This window comes from Mauremys reevesii, linkage group 3, assembly GCF_016161935.1.
Source record: "Mauremys reevesii isolate NIE-2019 linkage group 3, ASM1616193v1, whole genome shotgun sequence".
Classification (NCBI taxonomy): Eukaryota; Metazoa; Chordata; order Testudines; family Geoemydidae; genus Mauremys; species Mauremys reevesii.
Genome location: NC_052625.1, coordinates 67,628,923 through 67,653,803, shown reverse-complemented (window position 1 = coordinate 67,653,803; position 24,881 = coordinate 67,628,923). Strand labels below are relative to the sequence as shown.

Below are 24,881 nucleotides of genomic sequence, written 5' to 3'. Positions count from 1 at the left end.
GAGCACTGTAGTGTCTAGGAAGTGGACGCCATGCATCTGATGAAGTGGGTTCTAGCCCACGAAATCTGATGCCCAAATAAATGTTAGTCTCTAAGGTGCCACAAGGACTCCTTGTTTGTTTTTGCTGATACAGACTAACATGGCTACCACTCTGAAACCTGAAGATACTTAAGTGTTGCAAGAAACAAGTGCTGAGCTTACTGTAACTCAGGTCCTCAAAGATATAAAAGGGAAATGAAAAACAGATATAATATTAGAAGAAATAAGTATGTGTGTCTTATGTACATGTATGTTCCATATTACTGTAAAACCAGAGCACCTTGCAATCCTTAGTGTATTTACACTTACAGCACTACTGTGAGGTAGCTTTTACAGTATGATCAAAAATAGGTAATTAAGCTGGAATCTCATATAGGAGAAGCTGAGAAAAGAATCGGCTCTTGGAGAACAGCCACCACATTGAAAGGATAAAACAAGACAGTGAAAGATCTACTATAAATAAACATGATCATAGAAAAATGATGGCTTCATAAATCACAACTGATAGAATGACATAGTATTATTAGGACGACCAAAAGATAAAAATCCACTTCATATGGAATAGTTACTTGAAAATATGCGGAAATCATTATTCCGGCCACAAAAACTGTGGCTAATAACAAATGAGAGAACACACAAGTGTGACCTTCTCCCTAAATATCAATAGGGTAAAATTTCAGGATATGGTTAACCAAAATAAATAAATAAATACAAGGCCACAGTACTGACACTGGTACTTCCATGATCCTATTCTTGTTTATGGTCAAGACAGAAAAGGAGCACGTAAATGTTTTTGTTGCTAACAAATGCTCACTCTTTCAGACATGAGTCATCTTCAAGGAGATTTCAGAGAAGGCATTGGACTGCACTCCAGTGAAGATACATCTCTCAACTCTGTTGCCTGGGTGACAGTTCCCATCATGACAGCCCTGGTTCTTATTATAGCCCTTCTGCTTGTCAATCAGAAAAAGCAGTGGATACCAGTGTCCTGCTACAGAGCCCCAACAAAGGTACAATGTTAAAACTTCTGTATCTAGATTTTTGCTTTTCTGGAAAGCAGGGGGATCTCCTGAAACGTATTGTAGGATACAGTTGAGTCCACTTAATGTCAACTCATTTAAATGAATTTTTTCCATGTCTCAAACCGTTTGCACTAATTCAGAACAATTATGCTTATATAATGTCAAATTAATATCACAGTTACCTACTCCATATACTACTGAATTTTCAGGAGGTAAAACCAAGCCAATCTCAGGTGAGACTGTCAGAAAACACAGGCAGACACCCCAAACTAGTAGTAAAGTCTATAATTAGATTTCACCAAGCCAATACCAAATGTGCATTCCGGATCACTATACCAGTATTACCATGGAGTCACAGACAATCCCCTGAGACCCTCCAGCCTGTCTTGCCACCCAGGCAAACTGAACCTAGTGATAAAAGGTTATTAAAACCAAAAATCAGATCACATCAGGTTACTCCCAACCCCAAAGGGTCAATCACTTACCCCAGGTCAAGTGATACTCTGACTCGCATCAAAGACAACTCTGGCAGCCAATTGTTCTACTAAACTAACTAAAGGTTTATTAGCTAAGAAAAAGAAGTGAGTTATTGAGAGGTTAAAGCAGGTAAAATACATTAACAGGTGTGTCTAAGTTTGTAAATTCAAAATGATGGCAGCGATGTTATAATCTGCTAGTTTTCCATAAATTTCTCAGGGTTACTCAAAATAACTTTTGTGGATCTCTGATTTGCATCTGGAATGTTTCCCTATGAATGCTCAAATTGTTCAGAGATGCTGGATCCTTTTTTAAATCATATTTGTAGCTTTTCCACACAGAAAGCAATGTGAAAAGTGTCTTTACTCTTCCACCATCTCTTGCTTTGAAATTAGCATTTCCTGTTATAGCCATTAAGTCCTTCATTAGCATTTCCAAGGTTCCATTCACATTTGATTAATTTAGTCTCAGAGATATACACAATGTAAAAGGTAATGTAGTAGCAAATAACAATCCTTCAGTAGTTTTCATTAAGTTTATACATCAAGTACATTCTTACCACACCTTGGATGTAGGGTTATCTAATTACCAAGGTATACATAATGTAAACGTAATTACAGGGGTATATGCAATGCAAATATAATTTAATAACAGACAGTTACAGATAAGTGAATACACTAACATTAGCATCTCTTTTTATATCTAGTAGCATATGAGTGAATTAGTCCGAATGCATACTCATACTTCTTTGATATTCATACAGAAGTGAACTGGCCTATTGCTCTAACCTGAACTGGTCTATCAATGTGGCAGCCCCTTCTTCCAAAATGGCCACACACTCTCATCGTTCTCATTGGGAGCAAAACCAAGAATATCATCTTGACTGAGGACAGTCTGTTTTCTCAGTCTCATTGAGAACAATAGTATATGAGACATTTTGAAAAGGGGCAGTTCCTGGTGAAACTTTCTGCAGAAGAATATTAGTCTTCAATCACTGCTGAAGAAACAACTTTCAGTTAAGAAGGATAATGCCAAAAAATGGCCACTAAACTGTTAAAAACATCAAAGTTAGCCAATGCGCAAACTTTCTGAGAGTTTTCATTATATGATAGGTTTGAAGAGTCTGCATTATTCCATTAAGATCATTTGAGATTTTAAAAGATGCTAAATTTCTTAAGTGGCCCTTTTAAAAATTATTTGAATTCATAAACTAATAAATGGATTTATTTTTAAATTCTCAGAAAATTCATTTTTTGGCCCCCAAAAAAGTCTATAATTTTGGAGAGGTTACAGTGTATTCTTCCTGTATAAGTGATTGAGTCTCTTTAAGTATAAAACTGTGGAACTACAACCAGTGCTTCCATAATAATAAAAGCCTGAATAGTACTTCTGCTTGTTATCTCACCAGCACCCAGGTAAGAGGAACAGACTTTTACTAGCTGATTGAAATCACAGTCAGAGCAATCCCTGAAAGCACCTTTTTTGTCACCCTTCATCTTTCACATTTACCATAGTCATTACCAGAACTAATTATCCATTTCAATTTAGTTTTCTCAAATATCAATTTATATGAATGATAAACGCATGTTGCTGCACCCATTAATTCCCAACGCTTTTTGTCTGGGGCCAACTCCTCCCATGTATTGGTCCCTGGGGTCTCTAGAACCTATCACACCATGCCCTCAACCTGCTTGTCACATCTCAGGGTACGTCTACACTATGGGATTATTCCGATTTTACATAAACTGTTTTAGTAAAACAGATTGTATAAAATCAAGTGCATGCAGCCACACTAAGCACATTAATTCGGCGGTGTGCGTCCATGGTCCGAGGCTAGCATCGATTTCTGGAGCATTGCACTGTGGGTAGCTATTCAGTAGCTATCCCATAGTTCCCGCAGTCTCCCCCGCCCCTTGGAATTCTGAGTTGAGATCCCAGTGCCTGATGGGGCAAAAATCATTGTCGCGGGTGGTTCTGGGTAAATGTAGTCAGTCACTCCTTCCTCTGGGAAAGCAATGGCAGAGAATCATTTTGCGCCCTATTTCCCTGGATTGCCCTGGCAGACGCCATTAGCATGGCAACCACGGAGCCTGTTTTGCTTTTTGTCACTGTCACCGTATGTGTACTAGATGCCGCTGACAGAGGCGATTCAGCAGCGCTACACAGCAGCATTCATTTGCTTTTGCATGATAGCAGAGATGGTTATCAGCCGTTCTGTACCATCTACCATGCCATTGTAAATTGGCAATGAGATGACAGTTACCAGTCCTTCTGTGCTGTACCATCTGCTGCTGTCATAGGTTCCCCTGGCTGAGATCGGCCAGGGGCGCAAAAGACAAAAATGGGAATGACTCCGAGTCAAGAGCACAGCCGCTCCGTGTCAGATCCCGCAGAAATGATGAGCTGTATGCCATTCACAGGGGGTGCCCCTGCAACAACCCCACCTGTTGATTCCCTCCTCCCCCAGCCTTTCTGGGCTACTGTTGCAGTGTCCCCCCATTTGTGTGATGAAGTAATAAAGAATGCAGGAATAAGAAACAGTGACTTGTTAGTGAGATAAAATGAGGGGAAGGCAGCCTCCAGCTGCTATGATAGTCCAGACAGGACATTAAGCAGTGTGGGGGAGAGGAGCCCAGCATCCCACTGCTATGATAGTCCAGGCAGAACAGAATCTTTTCTTTACACATGAAGGGCGGGGGCTGATGGAGCTCAGCCCCCTGTTGCTATGATGAAGACAGTTACCAGCAGTTCTGTACCATCTGCTGGGAAGTAGTAGCACTCATGGGCTGATGATGAGGACAGATACCAGTCCTTCTGTACTATACCATCTGCCACAAGGCTGATGATGACGATGGATATCAGTCATATTGTACCATCAGCCACCAAGGAGGGGGGGGCGAGGATGCTACAGTTCAGTGCCGCAGCATCGCGTCTACCAGCAGCATTCAGTAGACATAGGGTGACATTTAAAAGAGTCAAGAGACTATTTTTTTCCCTTTTCCTTCTCGGGGTGAGGGGTGGGGGTAAATTGACGAGCTATGCCCTGAACCGCCGCGGACAATGTGTTTGACCCTACAGGCATTGGGAGCTCAGCCAAGAATGCAAATGCTTTTCAGAGACTGCAGGAACTGTGGGATAGCTTGAGTCCTCAGTCCCCACTCCCTCCCTCCATGAGCGTCCATTTGATTCTTTGGCTTTCCGTTACGCTTATCACGCAGCAGTGTGCTGAGTCCCTGCTGTGCCCTCTGTCTGGAGATTTTTTTTTAATGCTTTGGAATTTCGTCATCTGTAACGGAGCTCTGATAGAACAGATTTGTCTGCCCATTCAGTGATCACATCCGTACGGTCCATACTGGAGCTCTTTTTGGATTTGGGACTGCATCACCACCCGTGCAGATCAGAGCTCCACGCTGGGCAAGCAGGAAATGATATTCAAAAGTTCGCAGGGCTTTTCCTGTCTACCTGGCCACTGCGTCCGAGTTCTGATTGCTGTCCAGAGCGGTCAGTGGTGCACTGTGGGATACCGCCCGGAGGCCAATACCGTCGATTTGCGGCCACACTAACCCTAATCCGATATGGTAATACCGATATTAGCGCTACTCCTCTCATTAGGGAGGAGTAAAGAAACTGGTTTAAAGAGCCCTTTATATCGATATAAAGGGCCTCTTAGTGTGGACGGGTGTGGCGTTTAATCAGTTTAACGCTCCTAAAACCGGTTTAAATGCATAGTGTAGACCAGGCCTCACACATTCTGTCTTGCTGTGCTGTTTACACTTTTTTTTTCTTTTCTAGTAATTTTTCTTGTGTTACTTTCTGTTTGTTCTTGTTACTCCCACCAGGCCCTCCTCTTGCTCCTCAGTAGTCCCCCCACTGCCCCCCACTCAGGAGCTGCATGTTCCTTGTCTTTTAATCATGCTACAAAGCAGTTTGTATAAATACAGTGTAGCACCACCTAGTGGAAGAGTACATAACACACAGCCAGAAGTAGCAACAGATTAAGGAAGAGACCATACAGCCAGTGCCCAAATTCCTGTAAAAAAGGAAAGGTTTGCCCCACAGAGAAATTTGGGTAGGAACAGCTGTGCTATACCTTCTCTAAATTTACCATAGAAGCAGATAAGTGGGACAATGGCAGATCTTTATTCTACTAATTTTCTACTGTCCTATCACATGAGACGTCCCCTAAATGTTGCAAAATGTTACTTTTTGGATTGTTTTGACAGCATAAAAATCAAAGTTGTTTAGGGACATATTCTGACCCTTTCCTCACAATGAGTAGAATCTTAGTCTGCAAGTGGTCCTACTGATTTGAGTGGGACGACCTTTGAAGTAAGGGGCTACTCAGTATAGCAAAAGTCTCAGAATCTGGCACTTAAGTTGGAAGGGCTATATCTAGGTTTATTTGTGTGAATAAGGGTTTGCCAGATCAGGCCCTAGATTTGCTAAGTAGTTGAAATCTACCAGAAACCTTGTTTTTGCTATTGCAAGTAAATTTAGGAAAATCGATTGGATAAGGTAATCTTGTTACAGAAGCATTTTTGTTTCAAACTCTAGCACCTGCATAGTGTGACCCATTGGCTTAGACGCGTGCAGTTTTTCTCACAGTTATAGGCTAGTTCTCCTTTGAAGACTTGTGAATATGCAAATGGTCAAATTTTATTCAATACCTCACCTTTTTTTTTTTTTTGAGTTACTTCCTCCAGATACCCCTAATTCTTTTGTATCTCTATCTGTTGGATGGGGGGATACTTCCTAGTAAGTTTCAACAACTGGGAAATGTCTCAGGGTCCAATTGTACATATTCACGAGCCTTCCTGCCCCCTCACTCTTCTCCTCTTAAGTAATCGTTCTTAATTGTTATTTATTCATTTATTTATATTGTTTCCATATATAATTCAAATGATACAAGAATGAAAATAAGGTCTCTGATCTAGAAAGGTTACAATCATTTGTGTGCTTGAGATTTCTCCTATTTCTTATAACAACTTTCTTTATAGACAGTCTGGAGCAGCCAAGTCTCTTTGGGTCATTAGTATTCCAATAAGTCAGTGCCCATTACAATTCTGTGTGGGACAGGATTTTCCTAGCTTCATGGACACATTGAGTCTGTGGCTTCTCATTCTTAAGAAAAGTAGATGAATAATTCTCACAGTATAACTACATTAGAAATCATACTAAGAGATAATTCAATTAGGAAGCCCTTTATAATAGTAACAAATCAGATCGCTGAGACTGACACAAGCCTTTGATCTGTTATTCTTTTTGAAGTCTCGCCATCAGTGCATTAGTCACTTCAGCCATATAGCCCTGAATCGCTGCAAAATCCAATAAACATGATGGGTTTTTTCCCAAACATGGAGTGTTTTCAGCTAGAAATCACAAGCCTCTCATTTGAACTATTGGCAGCCTGTATGAGAGAAAACAAAAACAGAAGGAAATGTCAGCCATAAAATTTCATCCTACACAAGTGATGACATTTTACTTTATATCCAAAGCAAACAAATCTATAACAGAATAACTTTAAAAAAAAAACATTACTGCTTATTATTAGGATACAGTTCACACCACCAGAACAGAAGCCCTGAGCTAAATGTAATGATCCAAAATAATATAGATAAATGGACATATTTAACTGTAACCAAAAAGGCTTATTACCTCAAATTTTGGGGAAAAAAATTATTCATATAAGGCAAATTATGTGAAGTCATTCCAAAATCCCAAAGATATAAACATTTGGGAAGATTTTTGCCTTTGATAGATGAAATGGGAACTGTACAAATTAATCTTACCAACAATTTTATTCCTACATATTGAAAGAAGTCTATCTATCTTGACAGGGAAGTTAATGACCTGGCATTACTAGTATAAATCAGTGCCAACTAATGTAAATCTATCTTTATACATTAAAATATCAAATTGATTTTCTGTGGCAACCTATTTGTAGATTTATTTGGTAGTGGTCTAAGCACAGATTCAAACACTATCATTTCTTATATCATCACTAGTAAAACAACATCTTTTTCTAATATTTTTCCTGAGTAACAGCAATTGTGTGGTTAAGAGTATTAGACCCACTGTAAATAGCTTTCAGGTCTGGTAAATGTTGTAGCATCTCTTCAACATTTATCTGACTTGGCAAACATTTATTGTGTACTTACACTTCTCTCTACCACACATCATGAGTTAAGTCGTTTCATCTAATCCAGGATTCTCTTATCTAATTTATGAGAAAGTCATGCGGAACTGTATCAAAGACCTTACCAAAGTTAAGAAGCACTATGACCACTACACTTCATTTATCCACCAAGCTTTTTATCTTATTAAAGACAAAGCACCAGGTAGTGATGAGTTACATCCATCTGTATAATATAAGAGTAGAGAATCAGGTAGATGAGCTATTATTTTTAAGTCTTTTTAATGCCAAAGAAGCACAGTACTAAGTGTGATAGGACAAGAGTGAGTTTACTGTCATTCCAATATAGAAATTAAAGGTTGTAAAAAGAGGCTTGACAGAGAACTGTAATGTTTATGGCCCTGATCCTACAAAATGATCTGTGGACTGGACCTTCAGGCCAACACTGAGTCCTGCTAAAGTTAATGGGACTCAGCACAGGCACAAGTGTCTGTTCAAGCAGATCCTTTTGCAGGAACAGGGCATAAATTAGGAAAGATTTTCAAAAATCATTTAAGGACTATTCGAGGTACATCTGGAAAAGAAAAGATGATTTGATATGAGTAGACCTGGATTACAGAATACAAATCTTTGATCAATAAATCCCTTTATGATTTGGATCCTCCGAGAGAGAGACTGCAACCTTAACTCTATCCACCGTGTACGTGTGCATTATGTTACAGTTTAATTACATGATCACATATTTTTTTCCACAGGACTCCTGCCTCATTCAGTGCACAGGTTAAACAGTGAATGAGGCAGGATGTGTAATGAAAGAGGCAGTTGTCTGTAGGACCCCTGACTCATTCAGTGCAGAAGCTAGAAGTCGTATAATAAATGAGAGGATGGACTGCAGGTACAGAAAGGATGGTCTTGTGATTAAGGCATTGGAGGGGACCCAGGAGAGATTAATTCTGTCCCTGGCTTGGTCACAGACTTACTATATGGTGTTGGACAAGTCATTTTTAATTTTGCAGAGACACTCGCTTGATTGTATGTTCTTTATTTTTGGATGCCCAACTTGAGATGAATGAACATGGCTTAATTTTCAGGAGTGCTGAGCACTAACAAATCCAGATGAATGCAGTGCAGTTATAGTGTAGCGTACTCTGCTAGATACCAAAAATCATGGAGGGAACAGAAACACTGGATATCTGGCTTATTACAACAGTCTAAACCACCTCAGCCCCTCTTTTTGCACTATAACTACAGAGGTGTTAATGGACCCCACTCTACCTTGAATGGGTCCTTACAATATGTGCTAACTACTTATACTAAATTATCTGTTCCATCTTGCATTTTGCTGTGATGCTGGGAATTCCTTTCCCAGACCTCAAGAAGAGATCTATGTGGCACGAAAGCTGGTCTCTTACCAACAGAAGTTGGTTCAATAAAAGATATTCCCTCACCCACCTAGTCTCTCTCAAATTCAGATGAAATAATTGACACTGTGGGTTCTCAGCACCTTTTGAAGAATCAAGTACTAACTGTCTCAAATTGGGCACCTGATCACTGAGGAACCGCAAATTAGTGTGTAGTTTTTCAAATTTCAAGTGACTGCGCCATCCCTAATCCATTGGCAGTGCGTGGCCTCAGCCTTGTCCCTACCAATTATGGTGCCCTACGCAGCCCAAGCACATGCTCCCCCTCCCCTCTTCCTGCAGAGGGGTCTGGGATGCGCTCAAGATTTGCAGGGCCACAGAGACAGGAGCTGTGTGGGGGTGTGCTTTGGGGGCTCCATAGGCCCAGAGCAGCCGGGGGCATTAGCGGGGGGGGCCTGGCCCTGGCAGCAGGAATGACCCGGCCCCAGCCGTGTCACTTGGGGGGAAAAGGCTTGGGGAAAGGGGTCCACCCCCACCCCACCACATTCACCGGCAGCGGGAAGTGGAGCAGGCTGAGGCTGGGTTGCTCTGCTTCCTGCAAATGCTGGTGAGCGTGGGGGTAGGCCTGACTCCTGCTGCCAGTGCCAGGCCCCCCTGCTAATCCTCTGGGCCGTGTCTGTCGCTGGGGGAGGGGGCTTGGGAGAAGGGGTGGAAAATGGGGGCGGGAAGAGACGGGGCAGGAGCAGAGAGAGTTGTCCCAGGCCCCGCACACCCCTAGGAACATCCCTGTCCCTGGCAGTGGGCGCACCCCAGAGGGGGGCCAGCTGGGAGATGGGACTGGCTGCTGGCGCTGCTGCATATGAAGCATGCAGCTGCATAGGCCACTGTGACATTTGGGGCAATTTGGTGCCCCAAATTTTGTGGTGCCCTACGCAGCTGCATATTCTGTGTATGCCTAAGGATGGCCCTGCCTGGCATCTCAAAGAGGGCAGGCAGCCCTCTTTTGCCCACAGAGCAAAAGACATGTAGGAGGAAGACTGGACTTTGTAAAGGGTTGTAATATAATAGCAGATCTGCTGCCTTTGCCTATCAGAATTCTGGGAAGCAGAATACCAGTGCTCCCCCAGAGTCATAGCTCCATACAGGGGTGGCTCCAGGCCCCAGCACGCCAAGCGCGTACTTGGGGCGGCATGCCGCGGGGTGTGCTTTGCCGGGAGGGCGGCATGCCGCGGGGTGCCTTCAGCGGCATACCTGCGGAGGGTCCGCTGGTCCCGCGGCTTCGGTGGACCTCCCGCAGGCATGCCTGCGGACCCTCTGCAGGCACGCCTGCGGGAGGTCCACCGGAGCCGTGGGACCAGCGAGCAGCAGAGTGCCCCCCGCGGCATGACGCCGTGCTTGGGGCGGCGAAATGTCTAGAGCCGCCCCTGGCTCCATAGCAATTTATAAGATGTATTGTATCTAACAGGCACAATCCAGCCTGAAATTATAAAGCTTTCATTAAATGTAGACTGTAAAATGCTTTATAATATGAATAGTAAAGGTAGCAGAGTTGTCACCAAATCTTTCCAAATGAAAAGGATTCATTTGCCAGCTTCTGGTCCCAAGCAATTATACACCTGTGGCCCAAATATTGCAGTCCTTACTCAGCTCTTACTCAGACCATGGGAATCTTGACTTAGCAAGGACTGCAAAAGTTGAACCTTTGTAACAAAGAAAAATAGTTTAGTGTGATTTTTGTTTTTGAGAACTTTGTGTCACAAACATTTCCCATACCTATTGTGGAGAGAAGACAACAGTGGTGTATGAACTGGATTTTTATGTTTTTGTTTGTTTGTTTGTTTTTTCTTTTCCAACAGCCTTCTTGCCTAAACAATCAGCTGGTATACGTGGATTGCAAGAAAGGTACCATGGTCCAGGTGGACAGTTCTCAGAGAATGCTAAGAATTGCTGACCCAGATTCAAGATACAGTGGATTCTACAGCATGCAAAAACAGAACAACCTACAGGCAGATAATTTCTATCAAACAGTTTGAAGAATTGCACCTTTGCCAAGGATTTGAGAAAGAAGGAGAGCGAGAGACTAAGTCTGCTATTAAAATAAAACTAGAATTGTGCACTTGCTTAGTGGATTGTATTGGATTTGTGACTTCATGTACAGTCTAAGACCTTACTGGGATGGGCTCTGACTCCTGCAATGTGCCAGAACAAGCATTCCCACTTTTCCTTGCGATAACTGACCAAGAGTTTTCTTAGAACCAAAGTTTTAAAACTTGTTAAGATGTATTTGCTTGTAACATAGCTATAGAGATTGTTTGGGTGGGTGAATTTGGGGTTGGGTGATGAAATGAGAGAAAGCTTCAAAGAAGAAAAGCTGGTCAAGCTTGGCTCGGGGAGAGAACAAATAAAGAATATTGCCAAGCATCAGGATGGTGGCTTTTCTTGTTGCTCTGAAACTGCATTTGTTGCAGCAAAGCCTAACCCCACATGGAAACAGAAAACAGAGGTCTGATTTTTTTTCCCAGCTGTTGCTACAAAAGTATACTCCTAGAACAGAACCTGTCATGTCACAGGTATGGTGTAGCTGCATATATTTTTCTATATGACAAGAAGCTGCAGTAGTTAATGATATAGCAAGGAAAAGGTTATAGCAGAATATAAAGGGTGGGTTTATTAAGGATGTATAAAATTATACCTTGTGCTGCTTTTTGTTTTAATTTTGTTTTCTGCAGAGCTGATTGGCCAGATTTTGGCAGAGTTAGCAAATGACTGAGGCCTAAATAATTCCTGATATGAGCACTGGATCTTTTGACGGCAGTATTGAAGGAAGGAAGGGAAAGTCAAGAACACCATGCAGTTCCAGGGGCTTTTGTTTGTTGTGTTTTTGTTTTGTTGTTAATCTCTGGTTGTTCGGACAGTTTCAGTGGAGGAGGAGGAAAAAATATTTTTGTTGGACAAAGCTCTTGCTTAAATGAAAGAGTAAAAAAGAGACTGTTTTAAGGTTTTTCCTGTTCTTATTTACTGGTTATGCAGATTAGAAACTACTTCCATGCTAGGAAGCTACTTAATTTTAATTGTATATTACTCAAGCACCTTTTTTGAAGCTCAGAAAAAAGGAGATCATGCTTCTTTAAACATTAGCATTATAGGAATATTTATGTAAATATAATTATGCTAAAAACAACAAAGTATTTGTATGTCTGTGTGTATATATGTGCATATATATAATGTGTGTGCATACACACAAACACACTATATATGTATATATACAGTATATATATAGTATCAATCTATATATATATACAGTATATATATAATTTTCTATTTTTTTCTTGTTGAATGTATTTTTATCTGAGAGATTTTACCCAGAGCAGAAACAGATAAAACAGGCATTCCATAGCAGTGCTTAATTGCTTGTGAGTTTAGGAAAGACAAAAGGAGCATCTCATTCTACCTACCGTTTGATTTGATTTGAAAGTGTTTTGTGTGTGTGCGCGCGCGCATGTACGCGTGTACACGCTTGTGTTTGCGTGTGTGTGTGTGTGTATGGTATGTGCACGATTATAGCAGTAAGCGTTGCTCTTGCTACTTGCTACATTTCAGGGTGTTTCTTATTTTTCTTTTCCTGCTTAGCCTTAAAAAGGCTTTTAATGAATGCATCGGCTAGAGACACTGATGGCAATATACATGCAGCACTAATCAGCTCCGTAGAATAACACCATCAGCTCCTTGATTTTTTTTTTAATTCAAACAATTGTTTGAAACAACTACTGGAATATTGTCCACATTAAGCTGGAAGTTTGTTGTAGCTTGCCTCATTGATAACTCTGACTGTGTAATACAAAGTTAACTTTCCAGACAGGTCTTGGCACTTTTATACTAATTACCCATTTGTGCATTGCCTTTTTTTCTTTTACAAATGCTTGTCATAAAAGACACAGATACCCAGTATGCTTAATGTGAAAAGAAAATGTATTTTTTTGTAAAGGAACTCTCAAGTATTGTTGTAAATACTTGGACAGAGGTTGCTGAACTTTAAAACTGAAAAAAACCTAATTTATTATTATAATGACCTAATTTATTAATCTGAAGATTAACAATTTTTTGTTTTAGAATATCAGAAAGGTGTTCTAGCTGTTTGCATCAAAGAAAAAAATAGGTGTTTCATTAAGGGTCAACATTTTTTCTATTTATATATGACTTCAGTTTCCAAAAACAAGAAAAAATGTAGTCCTCCCAGCATTTTGTACTCAATATGATATTGAAACAGATATGTTTCTGTCCAGTTATTACAAAGATTCTGTCAAGACAAATCATCCATTCCTTGCATAAGAGTAAGCAGTCTTTATCCAGAAATTGTAAAAGCTTGCTTTTGTTTTACAATCAAGGCCATATTCTGAAAATATTAGCAGGATATAGGACATGGTATAAAATGTTTATTATTTTATTATTATTTTAAAGATATGATTTATCCTATGTGCTGTATCCATTACACTCTTTTACTTTGGTTCCTGTTGTGCTCTTGTAAGAGAAATGCAGATATAATTTTCTGAAAAATAAAATAGACGCATATGTGGCACTCGGAGTGCACTGCAGTTCAGCAGATTGCTTGTTTACTTTTTTAACTGTAAGGCGGTTTCTTGTAATTTGGCTCTTGGCAGCACAATAAAAATTTTAAACCTAATGATGCACTTTTTAAAAAATGTTCATATGAATGACTACCATAAAATATTTGAGACATTAGTTTATAATTTATTTATTCTATGGTGATTTATTTCCTTCACATTTGAATTTGCATATTATTTTTGCCCAACATTGTTCTAAAGTAGTTTTGAACCAAGACAGGTCAACTACAGTCCTTTCAATTAGGGACAGTTTTTGTCTCACACATGAGGTTTGAACTGAAGAATTTTCACAGGGTCATTAGAAAATGTTTGTGGAGTTCTAGCAATAAAATTATGGACTATATCAAACTTCACCTCATCTCATAGACAGAAATGTCTCAAATCTTAAACTTTAAATTAATACATATTAACATAAGAATTACTATACTGGGTCAAACCAATGTTCCAGCTAGCCCAATATCCAGTGGCCAGAACCAGAGCTTCAGTAGACTTGTACAGAAAAGGACAACTGAAGCGATCCTCCCATCTTCCCCGTCCAGCTCCTCTGTCTGTTAGAGGTTTAGGGTTGTTCCAAGCATGGGGTTGCATCCCTGACCATCTTGGCTAATAGCTATTAATGGACCTATTCTCCATGAACTTATCTAGTTCTTATTTGAACTGTTCCACATTTGGCCATCACATCCCAGGGGAATGAGTTTCACAAGTTAATTGTGCACAGTGTGAAAAAGTACTTCTGCTTGTTTGTATTAAACTTGCTAACTATTAATTACATATGGTGACCCCATTTTTTGTATTGTGGGAATGGGTAAATAACACTTCCTTACTCACTTTTTCCACACCACTGGTGATTTTATAGATCTCTACCATATCCCTCCTTAGTTGTCAATTTCTAAGATAAACAGTACTAACCTTTTTAGTCTCTCCTTGTATGGAAACCATTCAATACCTTTGATCCTCTTTGTTGCCCTTCTCTGAACCTTTTTCCAATTCCACTATATCCTTTTTGAGATGGGACAACCAGAACTGAACACTATTCAAGGTGTGGGCGTATCATGCATTTATATAGTGGCATGATATTTTCTGTCACATTTTCTACTCCTTTCCTAATAGTTCCTAACATTGTTAGCCTTTTTGACCATTGCTGCACATTGAGCTGAAGTTTTCAGAGACTGAGTATCCATGGTGACTCTGAGATCTCTAGCCTTGGTGGTAATGGTTAATTTAGAACCCCTAATTTTGTATATATACAGAGGAAACGGGGGGGGGGTGGCACGCATAGTCATGTGCATCCCCCCTCCCCCAGATTTCTGCCAGAGTTCGCTGGCTGGGCTGCCTCCCTGTGCAGCAGCTCCTGGAGCTGGTGAGTTGCAAGCTGTGGCCACAGGGAAAGGGAGCAGCAAACAGCTGGGAGTTGCAGGGAGGAGGCATTGAGGATAAGAGGGGTGGGGGTTGGGGGAGAGATTCAAGCTGTTCAGGGGAGAGGGGGACCATTAAATTGTGCCTCCCCACTCAGCAGGTATCAGTCATCTCTGCATTTATAGTTGGGATTATATTTTTCTAATGTGCATTATTTTGCATTTATCAACACTGAATTTCATCTGTTATTTTGTGAGATCCCTCTGTAACGAGGGCCAGATTAATGCAGGGGCTTTAGGGGCTGCAATCCAGTGCCCCAGGCTAAGGGGGGACCATCACAACAGGGCTCAGGCAGGCTACCTGCATGCTGAGGCCCCATGTCACTGGCTGCTGGCATGTCTGAGGCCCCTTTTAGGGGGGAAGGCGGCTCCCATTGGCCAGGAACTGGCCAATCGGAGCTGTGGGGATGGCGCTTGCGGGCATGGGCAATGCACGGGGACACGCTCTCCCCCTCCCCAAGCGGCACACAGATGTGCCAGCAGCCAGCCACTTCCGGGAGCAGCATGGGGCTATGGCAGGAAAGAAGGCAGCCTGCCCAAGCCCTGCTGTGCCACTGGCTGGGAGCCACCTGTGGCAGGGAGTCCCGGGGACAGGGAGGGGGCACAGGTTGGGAGGGGCGGTCAGGGGACAGGGAATGGGGGTTGGATCGTGGGCGTTCCGGGGGTCTGTCAGAACTCAGCAGGGGGGTGGATAGGGGTCAGGGCAGTCAGGGGAAAGGGAGCAGGGGTGGGGTCTCTGGGGGACGATGAGGGGACAAGGAGCAGGATGGGTCGGGGATTCTGAGTGGGGGCGGGAAGTGGGTGGGGGTCAGATAGGGAGCAGGGCCAGGCTGTTTGGGAGGCATAGCCTTCCCTACCCTAAAGCTCATTCAGCAGTCTGAGGCTTGCAGAAGAGCCAAGCTGTTAGCGTTTCCATTAGGGCTACCATCCCTTTCACTTCTCAAATGCCAAATTATAGTCTATATTTAATTTCAGTGCCATACAGAGATTCATGTCAGGGGAGGGTAGCTTCATTTAAAATTAGCCACTGGGGGAGGGATCACATGAGAAGAGCAATATCCTTCCCAACCCTACCAAGGGAGACCCCCCTCCCCTGCATTCCCTGAGGTTTCCGAAGGGTTAATTCAGTGGTTCTCAAACTTTATTACTGGTGACCCCTTTCACATAGCAAACCTTCGAGTTCGATCTCCCCCTTATAAATTAAAAACACTTTTTTATATACCGTATTTAACACTATTATAAATGCTGGAGGCAAAGAGGGGTTCGAGGTGGAGGCTGACAGCTCGTGACCCCCAGTAATCTCGTGACCCCCTGAGGGGTCCTGACCCCCAGTTTGAGAACCCCTGGGTTAATTTAATTGTAGCACCCTGTGTCCATTCACATGCATGTGCTATTTTGAGCATTTCAGTTTTCACACCATAGGCTCATCCAAGATTCTGGAAGCACAAATGCTCAGTTCGTGGAGTATGTACATAAGCTATACTAAAGACAAACCCACAGTAACTGTCTCCAGTTTGTGAGGGACCCCATGGAGCCAGTCTCTAGGAAACAGATAAATGCATGGAGGTTAAGTCCATTAACGGCTATTAGCCAGGATGGGTAAGGAATGGTGTCCCTAGCCTCTGTTTGTCAGAGGGTGGAGATGGATGGCAGGAGAGAGATCACTTGATCATTACCTGATAGGTTCACTCCCTCTGGGGCACTTGGCATTGGCCATTGTCGGCAGACAGGATACTGGGCTGGATGGACCTTTGGTTTGACCCAGTATGGCTGTTCTTATGTTCTAACCTAAATGAACCCAAAGTTATGGAGACAGATATGAGTCAAGGAAGCCAGTAGAGTAGCAGAAACCTGGAAAAATCTCTGACTGGATGGGCTCAGGCATTTGGTCACAAGCTGCGGTGGTTCAAAAGTTTTGGATTTTTTTAAGCAGTTTTTTTAATTGTTTCTTTAAACAATCAAACACAGCAAGCAGCAAATATTTGGTCACACACTTCTGAAACCCCAAACCATATTCAGGTTTTGGCAGACTAATTTCAGCTTTTCAATTAAAAAAATCACAAATTTTGAAGGAAAGCAGACATTGTCCATGATTTTTTTTCCCTGCTTTTTAAAAACCCCTAGTTTTCGATCCAGAAAAAGTTTTGACAGAAAATATTTGTCCAACCCTTTTAATGAGCTTTAGTGCCTGTTAGCACTAGCTGATGCTGAGAACCAGTGATACCTTGTAAAGTTTTCTCAAAACTGGGTTTGTTCCAAGATGCAGAAGGTTTAATTTTTCCCAGGGCTGCCCGTGGGTGCGGAGCAAGTGGGGCAATTTGCCCTGGGTCCCGCAGGGGCCCCCACGAGAATATAGTATTGTATAATATTGCAATTTTTTTATGGAAGGGCCCCCCGAAATTGCTTTGCCCCAGGCCCCCTGAATCCTCTGGGCGGCCCTGGTGCCTCCTGGCTGGAGCCTACACCTTGCACCCTCTCCTGCACCTCAACCATCTGCCCCAGGTCAGAATCCCCTCCACCAAATTCCCTCCCAGAGCCCTCACTGTCTCCTGCACCCCAACACTCTGCCCCAGCTTGGAGCCCCCTCCTGCACCCAAACTCCTTCCCAGAAAGAGACTAATATAACAGCTGTTCTAAGAAGTAGGCTATTTTGAATTAACTATATTCTACATGTTTAAAGACTGAAATGTAACCACAGAATGGCTTTATGTTAATTAAAAGGCAAGTTTAGTATAGCGTTAATAGCCTCAATGTCATAATTTTAATCATTTTGTTTTAAATTAGGAAAAAGCCTTGTATATAGGGGACCCAAAAAATCGAATAGCCCCGGACCCACAGAATTAATCCGGCCCTGCCTGTAACTCTTTGCAGTTGGCTTTGTACTTAACATCTTGAATAATTTTGTATCATCTGCAAACTTTGTCATTTCACTGTTCACTCCCTTTTCCAGCTCATTAATGAATATGTTGAACAGCACAGTACAGATCCTTGGGGGACTCTGCTGTTGACCTCCCTCCATTTTGAAAACTGACCATTTATTCCTACTCTGTTTCCTTTCTTTTAACTGGTTACTGATCTACAAAAGGACCTCCCATTATACCATGACTAATTAGTTTCCTTAAGACACTTTGGTACAGGACCTTGTCAAATGCTTTCTGAAAATCCAACTAGTATGTATCAACTGGATCACCCTTATCTATGTTCTTGTTGACATCCTCAAATAATTTTAATTGATGGGTGAGGCATGACTTACCTTTACAAAAGCTGTGTTGACTCTTCTCCCAACAAAAAGTGTCCATCTATGTGTCTGATAATCTGTTCTGTAGGATAGTTTCAACCAATTTCTCTGGTACTGAAGTTAGGCTTACTGACCTGTGTGCCATAACCCAGGGTACAGTCTGGACTGTTGAACAGCTGTGTCCCCTCAATTCTCCAACCTGGACTGTTTTATACACTGCTTTGCTGTCAGAGCAGCCACTCAGGGCCTGCTCACCCATAGCCTCCAGCATGTAAATTACTCCCAGGTGAGTATAAGGGAGCTCTTAGCAAGCCACTGCTGAATTATATTGCAGAATGACACCAGCAAATTTCCAGCCTCAGGCTTGTCCCTAGAAATATGTATCTTGTACTGCCCAGCTCTTTCCTTCTGGACAATACAAGCTTATAGAAAGTGTCATTTCATTAATAGAAAATGATACGCACAAACCCTGTTATCTGAAATTGAGTTCCTTAAGCAAGTCAATTCAAACATGCACTAGTTTAGATAAAACAAAACAAGTTTATTAACTACAGGTAGTTTTTAAGTGATTACAAGTAATGAGGCATAACATTCAGAACTGGTTACAAAGAAATAAAAGGTAAAATGCAAACTAACACCTAACTTAACAAGCTAAGTGAACTTAAAGCAAAGGATCGCTCTCACCATATGTTCTAGCAGTCTTACTGGCTGAATCTTTCAGCCAGGATCACTTCCCCCATCCAATGATGCTTCATTTGTCTTTCAAGCATTTTTTTGCCATGAGTAGAGATGAAGGGAGAGAGAACTTGTGTCCTATAGTCTCACTACTTTGTCATTTTCCTCTTTGAAAATCATCTCCAGTTGAGGTTCAGGCCACAAGAAGTCTGTTGAATGGAAACTGCTAGCTGTTCCATTGCCAAGATGTAAATTTCTCACTTACCCCCTTCTTCATGCCAAAGAATGGCCACTTACCCAGGTGATAGTCTATTTGATTTTGTTGACGCCTGACTGAGGCATCGGTTTGCCTTTTGTCTCTCAGAACTTGGTTTGGGCTGCTTCCCCAGATTTGGAATATGCCTAACATCATACAGTATTGTGTTGCCACACACAACTCATTATTGTCCTGGTAAAATGAGTTTTAAAATGATACATTTTGTACAAAGTATGTCTTGTGGGTTATCAGTCTTGTAAAAAGGGTGAACATAGGGGTACAGACTATCATAGCCTGTAATTGCCAGGATCACCTCTGGAGCCTTCTAAAAAACAAATTGGTGTCATATTAGCTATCCTCCAATCATCTGGTACAGAAGCTGATTTAAATGATAGGTTACATATCACAGTTAGTAATTCTGCAATTTTTATTTAAGTTCTTGGGTGAATACAATCTGGTCCTGGTGACTTATTACTGTTTATCAATTTGTTCCAAAACCTCTGCATCCTCTGCAATGAGGGCCAATGCAAATAATTAATTTAGCTTCTCTACAATGGCCTGGTCTTCCTTCAGTGCTCCTTTAACACCATGGCCATCTAGTGGCCCCACTACCTGTTTGGCAGCTTCCTGCTTCTGCTGTACTTTAAAACATTGTTAGTTTTTGTGTCTTTAGCAAGTTGCTTCTCAAATTTTCTTAGCCTGCCTGCCTCATACTTTTACACCTAACCTGCCAGTGTGTGTGCACTTTCTTACTATCCTCAATAGAATTTGACTTCAAAATTTTAAAGGATGCCTTTTGCTTCTAATCACCTCCATTACACTGCTGTTTAGCCATTGCTCCGTTCTTTGGTCCTGTGTCTTTTCTGATTTGGGTTATACATTTAGGCCTGAGCCTCTATTATGGTGTTTTAAAATAGCTCCCATGCTCCTTGCAGGCATTTAATTCTTGTGACAGTTCCTTTAACTTCCATCTGACATGCATTCTTGTGTAGTTTCTCTTTTTAAAGTAAAATGTTACCGAGGTGGGGGTTTTTTTTGGTAGTATTCATTCTACAAAGATCTTAAATTTAATTACACTATTATCACTATTACTGAGAGGCTCAGCTATTTATTGGACCAGCTCCTGTATTCCACTTGACTGAATCAAGAATTGCCTCTTCCTGTGTGATTCCAGGACTAGCTGCTCCAAGTAGTCATGACTGCTGATGTCTAGAAATTTTATTTGTCATGCGCTGAGGTGATATTTTCCGTCTATATAAGGATAGTTGAAATCACCCATTATTATTGCGCTTTCTGCTTCTGTAGCTTCTCTAACCTCCCTTAGCAGTTAACAAGCACTGTCACCATCCTGATCAGGTGATCTTTTTGTTCCATTTTTTCCTCTAGGGCTGTCCCCTTTCCGCCCACCCCATATTTAGTGTTTCAAACAGAGGGACTGTATCAAAGTTGGGACTGTCTTAAACTCTTAGCCATAAATGTCCAGTACTTTGAAAAAAATCATTGCAATAGCTTTAAACATGGCTTGTTTGCAGATACCATTCAGACAAACATTAAACCATGTGTACAAAATAATATTCTCGTGCCTTAATTTCTGTAAGGATATACAAAAGAATCTAGTTTGCATTATATAATATTATGTTTCATAATTTATTTTAAAATGCTGCATTAAAGGCATAAGAACAGTGGGACAGTGTTGGACCATAACAATTGAATTTCCTGACTCTTGAAGTTGATGTTGCTAAGCACACCCTGCTCACTGTGGCTCCTGGATAGCAGGGCTTCTCAACTGTCAGCTCCAACAAGATCCATGTCAAGTGCAAAGCGGGAAGCAGTGCTGTAGACATTAACACTACTGAGTCTACAATAACTTACCCTCAAAGCCAGAGGGCAACAAGAGTATTGGAGAGACTCTGTCAAATCCCCAAAGACCCTTCACTGCCCCTCAACACCAATCCCTTTCCTAGAACCAGATCGGAAAGCATTCTGTTCTGGGCAGTAGAGGGAAATACAGAGAGGGTCTTATTTAAGAACTGAGATCAAGGAAAGCTTAACTGTTAAGAAAAACAGGAGAATCAATTTATGGGAAGGGGAGTTCAAGGGAGTGGTAGATATTACTGCAATTCCATCAGTTCATATCCAGCTACTTCAAAGCTGAGACATCTGCCTGCATCTTCAAATCCAATCAGCTCTGGGCAATCTAACAGCAGCCGAACAACCAGCAGTGAATATTTTCTCTTTCATCTGGCCAGTATGACATTATTGGAATAATTTAATTTTATTCTGACTTGACACCAGTAATTCCCTGGGCCCTGTGTGTCTTGTGCAAAGAGAACTGGAGTACTGTGAGTAGAAGGGAGGAGCTGCCCCCACAAAGCGCAGAGGAACAGGTAGCAGGATATCAGCCTCTGTAAGCCTTTCATTGAAGACCTTATCAGTTCCTAGGATCATGAACTGAGAACGTAATGTATTTGTTCACAATAATGTAGATAGTGTTGGTATTATAAATAAAAAAATGCTTAGTTTCATATGAAACTAAGTGCTGCCTATTCTTGGCCTGTATCCTTAAATACTTGCCTTTGAATAGGTGGTGGATGAAACCAGTGCTACCTTGAGGGATACTGTTATCTGAAAACATATGCTGTAGGAGTGTTCAGGCCATAGATTTAACCATTAGGTGTTAGGCACTGGTTCTTTCAGCTGAAGTGATGGCAGAGAGCCCCCCACCCTGCCCAATTTGTCATGTGTGTGCGCTTTCTAGTCCATGGGAGATCCAGGAAAAAATTAAAAACAAAGAGCTAATGCCCAAAGATAGGTTGAAAACACTGGTGTTTCATTTAACAGGAAAGTACCCTGGTCCATTGCACAAGAGACCTATATATGCAGGTTCTCTCTTAAAATAAGTTCTCTCCTGCCATGTAAATCCAAAGTAGACAGCCTAAAGTTAAGCCTCTATATCTGCAAAAAGAGGTGTGTCTTTGCATTGATATAGCCATCTCAAGTTAGCTACTTCAACGTAAAATCCTAGTGGAGACAAAGCACAAGTAGTTTGTATCTCACTGTGGTAATCATTGTCCACTCTATATCCCCAGCTGGGATTTACCTGGACTAACTACGCTGAGGTAGAAACCACAGTATCTTGTCTCCACTAGGATTTTACATTGAGATACCTAACCCACTTTTTTTCCTACTCTACAATTGCAGCTGAAGCTTCTGGAAGGGTTCTTCCTTGACTGGCTTGTTCCATGGGCAGAATAGAATGCAAAGTGATTGCTGCTACCACAGAAAAGCAGCATGCCAAGGTAGGAGGGTTGGATGGAGATAGACAATAGACTATATGTGAGTGCTATTGCCCTGTGTGCTGCATGGGTTTCACCCCCCACCCCAGCCCCAATGGGAAGAGCTGACACTGGAAGGGCAGGAGCTGGAGTATACTGGTGCCAATTACTAAGGATCTCCTCGACTGACGTTGCTGTGGAAGTGAAGTGCAATAAGTACCTTTTGATTCAGCCTGTCTACCCATCTAATAATAAATTAATGCTGATACTTCAATCCCAGGATTTTAAGGTACTTTCTCCTACCTATAAAATAGATAAGAAAACTGAACAGAGATGTGACAGGATTTTTTGCACAGTGAGTCAGTGGCAAAGCTGGGAATAGATCCCAGGAGTCCTGATTCTCCAGTTCTGTGCATTAGCCACAAGACCAGGCTTCCCATTTGTAGCTGCAGTGTTTTCTTTCCTCCCTTTCTCTCTCTGTTACAAGCTTGCTCTCATCAATTTTTTCCTTGCCACTGTCTTTCTGATTCTCTACCACCTGGCCTTTCCCCCATCTCCTTTCTACCTGTTCACTTCCCTTTCACCATGTCTGTCAGTTGGAGGATGGAACATGCTGCTGCTGCTGCTCAGATCCAGAGAGCAACGTTGTTGACCACCTGTCTCTGCTGAATTGAGAGGCACAATGGGGACAAAAGAGCAGCAGAGGAGCAGTAGTTGGAGAGGAAAAATCATGTAGGATTGTAAAGGACATCAAGAGATCAAGTCCAGGCCCCCTGTGCTGAGGCAGGACCAGGAAAAGCTAGATCATTCCTGACAGCTGTTTGTCCAACTTCTTAAAAACCTCCAATGATAGGGATTCCACAACCTCCCCTGGAACCTATTCCAGACCATATCTATCCTTACAGTTAGCGGAAATTAAGCCCATTGCTTCTTATCCTACCTTCAGCAGACAGAAAACAATTGATCATAGTTCTCTTTATAAGTCCTTAACATATCTGATGACTTAGTGTGTCCCCCTTCAATCTTTTCTCAAGATTAAACATGCCCTGGTTTTTTTAACCATTCCTCATAAATCAGGTTTTCTAAACCATTTATCATCTTTGTTGCTCTCCTGTGGACTCTCTCCAATTTGTCCACATCTTTCTTAACATAGGGCATATGGGACTCATCACAGGCCTCACTAGTGATGAGTAGAGTGGGACAATTACCTCGCATGTCTCACAAATAAAAACAACGCGGAGTCCTTGTGGCACCTTAGAGACTAACAAATTTATTTGGGCATCAGCTTTTGTGGGCTAGAACCCACTTCATCAGATACATGGAGTGGAAAATACAGTAGCAGGTATATTTATACATAGTACATGGAAAGATGCAAGTTGCCTTACCAGGTGGGGGTGGGTGGGTCAGTCTAACCAGACAACTTAATTATCAGTAGAATACCAAGGGAGGAAAAATCACTTTTATAGCGGTAACGAGGGTGGCCCATTTCAAACAGTTGACAAGAAGGTGTGAGTAATAGTGGGGGAAAATTAGTACAGTAAAATTAGGTTTTATGATGACTCATCCACTCCCAGTCTTTATTCAGGCCTAATTTGGTGGTGTCCAGTTCGCAAATTAATTCCAGTTCTGCAGTTTCACAGGGGAGTTTGTTTTTGACGTTTTCCTCCCTTGTATTCCACTGGTGATCTCAGGGTTTTGGCTCCGGTGATCACGCTGCGCTGTGCATGGGCTGCACTGAAATTCAGCTTGGTGATTTCTGAGCAATTCTCCAACCTGTCCCGCTGGATGAATTCTAGCCCTGCCCGCCCATGAGCTATGCCCCCTCCCAGCGGCGGGTCCGCTGCAAACCTTATCAGCGCCCCCTGCCCACCCGTATCCCAGGCCTGACTGAAAACACTGAGCAGGGGCGGCCCGAAGTGCCCCCGGCCTGACTGGAGATGGGAACCACTGACCTCTGCCCGTCCGGCGCCACCTCCCACGCCGCGGCCGAGTCCGCGCAGAGGCTGAACCTTGCTCAGGCCCAGCGCCGGCCGGAGGGAGAATGGTGGCAGAGGAAGCGGGCGCCGCCTAGAGGAGGCGGAGGCTGGGGCCGGGGTCACGTCCCCGGGGTAGGAGGCTCGCGGCGCAGGGCTGCTGGGGTTACCTGCCTGCCGCAGCTCGGTCACGGCCCCGGGGCTGCGAGCGCCTCGCGCTCTGCTCCGCGCCGCCCGCCAGGGCAGGAGCCGGGCGGTTCCGCGCACGCGGCGCGGGGGGCTCAGGGACTCGCCCAACGGTCACTCGGGATGGGGACGGGGGCGGGGCTGGCTCCTTTCCGCTCTCCCCCCGCTCCCAGGACCCCAGCGCCGGCCCTGGCCTAGGCCGGCCGCCA

The 24,881-nt window shown here is 42.6% G+C and overlaps 2 protein-coding genes and 1 long non-coding RNA gene across 6 annotated transcripts in view; 2 read left to right on the top strand and 1 right to left on the bottom strand.

The window, feature by feature from the left end:
• Positions 1–13,629, top strand: part of CRIM1 (cysteine rich transmembrane BMP regulator 1) — a 315,765-nt gene extending 302,136 nt beyond the window's left edge. For all 4 annotated transcript variants that reach the window (XM_039532907.1, XM_039532908.1, XM_039532909.1 and 1 more), the window contains 2 exons: positions 862–1,049; positions 10,889–13,629. In XM_039532907.1, coding sequence (XP_039388841.1) covers positions 862–1,049; positions 10,889–11,065 — 365 coding nt within the window. In that variant the 3' untranslated portion in view covers positions 11,066–13,629. The remainder of the gene's footprint in view (positions 1–861; positions 1,050–10,888) is intronic.
• On the bottom strand, positions 6,724–24,785 carry LOC120402338. The gene is made up of 2 exons (XR_005597151.1): positions 24,657–24,785; positions 6,724–6,945 (listed from the first exon to the last, which is right to left on the bottom strand). It is a non-coding gene; the product is annotated as an uncharacterized LOC120402338 (long non-coding RNA).
• FEZ2 (fasciculation and elongation protein zeta 2) overlaps positions 24,603–24,881 on the top strand; it is a 44,395-nt gene continuing 44,116 nt past the window's right edge. The window contains exon 1 of the mRNA XM_039532913.1: positions 24,603–24,621. The gene's annotated coding sequence lies outside the window, so the exon portion shown is untranslated. The remainder of the gene's footprint in view (positions 24,622–24,881) is intronic.